General features: G+C 33.9%; 2 protein-coding genes across 3 annotated transcripts; one reads left to right on the top strand and one right to left on the bottom strand.

Annotated features, from left to right (window-relative positions):
* Positions 1-294: 294 nt before the first annotated feature.
* Positions 295-3,149, bottom strand: LOC108971118. Of its 2 annotated transcripts, none has more exons than XM_018936962.1 (8): positions 3,090-3,149; positions 2,210-3,029; positions 1,826-2,150; positions 1,402-1,538; positions 1,196-1,345; positions 980-1,137; positions 709-911; positions 295-641 (listed from the first exon to the last, which is right to left on the bottom strand). In XM_018936962.1, the coding sequence occupies exons 2-8, from the start codon at positions 2,999-3,001 to the stop codon at positions 304-306; spliced, it is 2,103 nt and encodes a 700-aa protein (XP_018792507.1). In that variant the 5' UTR covers positions 3,002-3,029; positions 3,090-3,149; the 3' UTR covers positions 295-303. The 2 variants fall into 2 exon arrangements, with proteins under 2 accessions (XP_018792507.1, XP_018792506.1); XM_018936961.1 differs by having other exon boundaries at positions 3,086-3,144.
* Positions 3,150-3,597: 448 nt separating this feature from the next.
* On the top strand, positions 3,598-4,773 carry LOC108971119 (60S ribosomal protein L13). The gene is made up of 4 exons (XM_018936963.1): positions 3,598-3,670; positions 3,938-4,192; positions 4,252-4,557; positions 4,621-4,773. Exons 2-4 carry the CDS (start codon positions 3,953-3,955, stop codon positions 4,723-4,725), a joined length of 651 nt encoding a protein of 216 aa, XP_018792508.1. The 5' UTR covers positions 3,598-3,670; positions 3,938-3,952; the 3' UTR covers positions 4,726-4,773.
* The last annotated feature ends 2,162 nt before the right edge of the window (positions 4,774-6,935 follow it).

Below are 6,935 nucleotides of genomic sequence, written 5' to 3'. Positions count from 1 at the left end.
TCGAAGTTAATTTTTTTAAGCTCAAAATCTCACCTACCATTATATACACAAAATAAAAAAAATATACTATTTGCAGAAAACATGATCTAATTAGACTTTGTACAATATATTCATTTTGTAAATATTTTTTTTATTTTTTGAAGAAATAAGTACATAGTACATTTACATGCCTATATACTCATACGTATTAATATCTACTTATATTTAGGACAAATTGCCCATTTGAAAACTTATGATCTGCATTTTTTTATTGTGGATTATATGTAATAAGATATARTTAACAATTATTCCTTGTTGTTGAATCTAATCAAATTTGTTGTCGTTATTATTATGAAGGAAAAGTATGGCATCGATTAAAGTGCCAGTAAGCATAAACCTTTTATGCTGTTCATAAATTTGCTGTTTTACAGGCTTCTTAAAATTCATGTTTACAACACACGGCATGCACTGATATATGGGTGCCAAACGTTTTAAGCTTCCATACACATGTCCTAATTTATTCCACCATGAAAACGGCGATTCATCTAAATTTACATAAACTTCTGTTCTGTAACGCTTCAGATCGTTCTCTATGTTGCAATCTTCTTGCGGSACAGATATCGGAGCAGGTTCGTCTTGAATATCGAAAAATATCTCCAAATCTAAAAAAACAAATTTTTTTTATTAAAAATGTAAATATATAAGCCATCAGAATTCACTAAATTATACTTGATTTTCTAGAAGTAGAAGTTGCTGGTTTATGCTCTATTGTATCTTTAGTCATTGCTACGGTGCCAACATCTTGTTGATGCATTTGATTGTATTTACTGGTTAAGATCTGAATACATTTCCCTAAATTTTTAACAGTCGTTAATCGATGAAAACGTGGATCAAGCAAAGCCGCAATGGTCAAATGGTGATCAGCAATTACTCTAAAAAAAAAAAAAAAACATATCGTTATCCTGGATGTATATTCCTCTTCCGAAGTAAATATTCTTACACATTTTGAAGCTCACTACTAATTGTTGTTTTTATGTTCGCCACCAATTCGTCATCCGTATCGCTCAAAGCCAATTTCTTATTTACTATTTTTGATGTTATGGGTGACAACATACTACTGTGAGGAATTTCCTCACCTTTTAGTGTATCCAAAGTWATCTGTAAAAAATCTGATTTTATTTGCGTGCTTAATAGACAAAGGTTTTTTTTCTCATACGGCCAATATATTTAACGTATCCACAATAACTTTTGAAGATGCAACCAATATGTCTACGTCCTCAGGCCATGATACAGTCTCAGAAAAAAACTTCAAAAGTTCATAAAAAGTCCAAGGGAACTCATCATTTATTGTAGGAATGTCTACATCCTATTAAAATAGTTAAGAAGTTATAAGTAATAATTGTTTTTTTTTTTTTATAATACCTTTGAACTAATCTCTGATCCATAGCGCATTATCATTTCTTTAACTTGATCAATTATTGAAATAACATCGGACAAAGCAAATACCAATTTTAAACACTTGTCCACAGTGACATCGTAGGATAATATAATGGGAATATCTGTATGAATTGAAGAGAGCTTTTTATAAAATTATGTATATGGGTTAAGTAATCCACTATACCCCCATTTACAGTTGTAGATTTTCATAGTTTGTTGAAATTATAATATAGGGWACTAATAAGAATATAGAGAACTAATTTTTGATATTTTTAACTTTTTAGAGTMATTAATTATTTATATTTACTCGAAAATAGCATTCTTAATTTGAGAAAAGAACTTAAAACTAAGATTTAATTTTCARTAAGCAAAGAGAAAATATACTTCTGTTTCATAACATAATACATACTTTTGCTTTTCAAAAAGTGTTTAAGATAGTCATCATATTCATAGCTCACAATAGCTGCCGCACAATTTTCCAAATTGAATTCTTCAAATATTTCATCTATAGACGTGAACTTGTTGTATTCTACTGTACAATATAATTGGTTTAATAGATTGTATTCTGGTGCATCTGTGGTATAGTTGAAATATATGGACATGAAGTGTTTGTTTTCAACATTCTTCCAAATTTCAAATCCCAATGAATATGGCTTCATTTGTGAGTGCATTTTAATTTGATTTGAAAGTGTTGTTAGTTTGTCGCTATGCAATTCGCGAATAAGCGCTTCAATCTAAAAATAAACATGTTAAATTTATATATTTAACAAAGTTTGTATAATTTTTTTGCAACCTTTTTATCAGATGGTAATTCCACGTTGCCGCAGAGTGTGCGGATAAATATAGACATACCCTGGTCATATAATGTATCCACATTGCGAACATCGTTAATGACCATATTTACTAATGCATCTTGYAATTGATATTGATTAACCATCTCTCCCATTTCCGACCGATAGTTAGGCCCGGAAGTATATTTTGCATTCATAGTTATTACTTCCATGGTACTATGATCAGTTATGTTACTCTTTGTTTTTAACCCATTACCTGAACCTGAAACTTCAACTTTGACAAAATGATCGTTATCAATAACGTCATCGTCTTCGTATGTCATAGGGACCATTGTCTCATACAGCATTGATGGTTCTTCTCCTTGTAAGCTTCCTGTATTTGAAGTATCCTGAATGGTGTCTCTACATTCCATTTTAACTTTCTGTCGAAGAGGATCACGTTTTACGGCCATTCGACCGGGACCTGTACTACTATTGCCAGCTTTTGTGAGTGGACGACGTGGTGGAATTCTTATACCATTTTCAATACAAATTTTTTGAAAAATATCCTTATGACGGTGTTGTAAATGAGCGCGCAAATTCGTTGTATTGCCATGGTTCGTTAAAACTTTGTGGCATAATGTACAAACGACGTTTTGTTTTGTGATGATGCGATCATGTTCATTAGTAGGAAATCCAAAATGCTGCCAATAGACACTCTTCATCTTGGGGCTGTGAAGCTTTACAAACTTAAGATCTGATAGCTCTTGCGAGACAACAGTCATTCTCCCAGATTTTTGCAGCGGATCACTCATATTAATGTATAATCAATTGCGATAATTTCTTTTGAAAAACAGAGCAAAACTTATCTATAGCAAAACAGAAAATTATTATATTACCAACGATATTAATATCGACAATTAAATCGACGCTGTGACACAGGGTTGCTGGAATCAATATTATCACATGTATCCACTGTCATTTATGCGGTTATATGACATTTTCCATTTTTTTTTTTTTTTGTTATATTTCATTTGTCATTATAATATCCATTATTTGAAATTTATTTATTTTGTTATTAAAACCAAAGAACGAAACATCCAAACAAGCAGTTTCGAAATTAGATATTTGCTTGTTTAATCATAATCCAAAGTGTATGTCAGAATACATAACAGCACAGTGATACAAATGTTAAATGTATAAAACCTTAATCATCAAACAGTTTTAATATTTAAACTCATTTCAACACTGAATAACAAATAAAACTGAAATACTTCTCTTGCTATATTTTATGTATAAAAATATTTATGTATAAAATTATTTAAAGAGAAGTTTATGAGATTTTTTTTTAATTCCAAAGCAACTCTGATGAAAGGTATTGGAAATGTTCAGAAGGTTGAATTCGAATTCATTTGAAATTCGAAGTGACCATGAAATGAAGTTGGCTGCAATTTTCCTTTTTAATTCGTTGTTGGGTAGGAAAGGTTCGTAAAAAGTAAAATTTAATATTTTGTGAAAATATTCCTCCACTTTCTATTAAATGTAAAAAGAAATATAATGTATGTGCGATTTCATCATTGGTCATGAAAAACAATGTGATTGCCGTCGTTTATTAGTCAATTTACAGTGATAATAACCATGGCCGTATGGGCCACGTGGTGAACTGTTGTCTGCCTAACCAAGAAAAATTGTTTTATTTTCTATCTTATTAAATGACGCTATGTGGTATTTTTTTGTTTTGTTTCTATTAGACTAAACAGCAAAAAATGGGTAAGGGAAATAATATGATTCCAAATGCTCACTTTCACAAGTGGTGGCAACGCAATGTGAAGACCTGGTTTAATCAGCCAGCACGAAAATACCGCAGACGCCAAAATCGTATTAAGAAAGCTAAGGCTGTTTTTCCACGTCCATCACAAGCTTTACGTCCAGTAGTACGTTGTCCAACCATCCGTTATCACACGAAATTGCGTGCAGGACGCGGTTTTACACTGGAAGAATTGAAGGTGTTGCGAATTAATATAAAATAAAAATATACATAAGGTGAATTGGTTTCTTATTTTAGGGTGCTGGTCTGACCTATGGATTTGCCAGAACTATTGGTATTGCCGTTGATAAGAGACGCAAGAACAAATCGCTTGAATCTCGACAACGTAATGTTCAGCGTCTGAAGGAATACAAGAGCAAGTTGATTCTATTCCCCATCAACGAGAAAAAGATCCGCAAGGGCGAGTCTACTGTTGAGGAATGCAAATTGGCCACACAAATTAAGGGACCAGTTATGCCAATCAAGAAGGAACAACCAGTTATTGAATACCGCGAAATCGCCAAGGATGAACAGAAATTCAAAGCGTTTGCCACTTTGCGAAAGGTAATCGAAATTAATCATTTTATGTTTAAATTCAAATTCTAAACTATGTAATGTTTTTTGTAGGCTCGTTCTGACGCTCGTTTGGTTGGTATTCGTGCAAAGCGTGCCAAGGAGAATGCTGATAACGTTGACGATGCCGGTAAAGATGTGAAGAAATCCAAAAAGTAAATTTGTTTTACAAATTGAAATAAAATAATAATTTTTACATAATTATCARAATTTTTTAGTTTTTAATTTACTAAAATTAAAAAATCATACACTTGTTTATCAAAATATCGTTCCCGCTTTCTGGTAAGTTGGTAAATTCTCATTACTACAAATGGGTCATTCCATCCAAAATTTACTTAATTTTTTTTTTGCGTCAATGACCGAAAACTTCTTTTAAGTTCATCATTCAAGATCGCCTCAACGGAAAAGTGTCTGAGATTTTTTTCATAAGACCCCATTCATAAGACAATTTGGTCTCCAATCACTTTGTAAAGGAAAATGAAGGCATAATTTTTTCTGGATATTTAAATTGTGCAAATGTGAGTTTCCGATTAAAAATGACGATMTTCTAAACAAGGAAAATAATCAAAGTCAATAGTAGGAAAAACCGTCAACAGATCGAACGTAATCCTGAGTTATAATTGAGGGAAGCTGAATCCATTAATAAAGGGAYAGCGGCAGTTAGCGATTAGAAAGTAGTTTTCCGAGATGCTCAATTTTCTGAATGATGAGACTAGCTTTTCTTTATGTCCAAAAATGGAGAAAGTTAATATAACGAAAGGTTACAAAACGTCTACCAAATAATAGTATTAATTACCATATCCGTCGATGGCATTACATTTTATCGATTTTTATCTTCTCTTAGATTAAAGTAGACCCAGAATCTATTGTGCCCTCTCAAAATCACAACGTCTCAACTAGCCCTAGAAAATTGAYAAATTCCAATATATTGCTAGGAGCTTTTGTGACTATGAGATCTCTATTTGGAAACATGGATCCAAAGGCCTTTATCCTGCGCCTGCAAATGTAATGTAATGCTGTTTAAGATTCCAAATCGCAGAGCCGGCAGTTCGAACAAGAAAATGTTAAATATATGATTCTTGAGCTTACAATGGCCAGTTTATAAACCAACAAATAGCCAGAATTTTTCCTTTGGGRAGTTGATTACATATTTAAACCTTATAAAGTTGTAACCACCCATTAGCAACTTGGCATGGCACATGTCTAGGAGTCCACTGTTTCATTTTATAGTAACTAGCATGCCAGATAGCAAGTTTCCAGACCGTACTGAAAGTGGGTGGATGAAAAGTGAAACGATCTATGCAATTTTCGGCAGCTAGTGCTTCTTACTCTGTTAAATAATTGTACTTGTATTATTATTTTCCATTTAATAAATAAATAAATAAATAAAATGTCAAACATCTGCATTAACCATGCACATTGGTCGGTCCCATAATTTGATGTTGATGTTTATTAAAAACAATCTATTAAGCGGACAACTCTATTAACTGGACAGTTTACAATTCCTACGACAACCGATTCTACGCATCGGAATTTACCCTGATTTCATCTGGCCAAAGACTGTTTTTTCTTCGATCTAACCCCGCTTGGATCGGTGAGTATTAATTTAAGTTTGTCGTCATTAGAGCAAATCCTTGCAGTAGGATCCCTTCTGACTTGTGCKGGTATTAAGTCCAACCCGGGTATTAACTTTAACCAAGCTAACAGGATCGCCTTCACAGAATTTACTGAGAACACGTTCCACGCTCTACTCATTCCTACGGACGTATTCGTTGGCGAACATTGATTCCGCAAGGTGTTCGCAGCAGCTGCAGCTCACTTCATTCCGCCTGGAAGAATTGCGGAACTCTAAATGCCCAAATTTCACAGCCGAAGCAGCCGTTTTAGAGCACCTGAAGTCTTGCAACCTCTCCATCGGTGTGAGTAAGCTGAGGTGTACTGTCAAGGCTTTGTCGAACCCGAAGAGGCATGACGACCCAATTGAAGTTCAATTCAACTGCAGGACATTGAACTAACTACGCTCTCTCCAGGACTGCAGAGGTGGACCATGAACTACCTATGTAGTCGTCAATCATCCGCACTATTTCGAGGAGAAAAATCTRAACTGAGAATAATTAAACAGGGTGTTCTGCAATGTGGTGTCCTCTCCGTGCGACTGTTTAACTTCTATATCTCGAAACACCCACAGCCACTAGAGGAAGTTTAYACAACCTCGTACGCTGATRATTGCACGATATTGGCGYTGAGAAATGGAATCGATAGCATGTGTTCAAAGGTAAATAGGTATCTCTTCGACCATTTTCGCTTCTTCTCGGCACGGAACCTAACACTCCCCCCACCAAATCGACAGCGACCATATTTACAAACTG

The sequence above is a fragment of the Bactrocera latifrons genome, unplaced genomic scaffold (genome assembly GCF_001853355.1).
Source record: "Bactrocera latifrons isolate USDA-ARS-PBARC rearing strain unplaced genomic scaffold, ASM185335v1 scaffold_325, whole genome shotgun sequence".
NCBI classification, from domain to species: domain Eukaryota; kingdom Metazoa; phylum Arthropoda; class Insecta; order Diptera; family Tephritidae; genus Bactrocera; species Bactrocera latifrons.
Note: the sequence above shows the minus strand (reverse complement) of the source record. Positions and strands in the feature narration are given on the sequence as shown.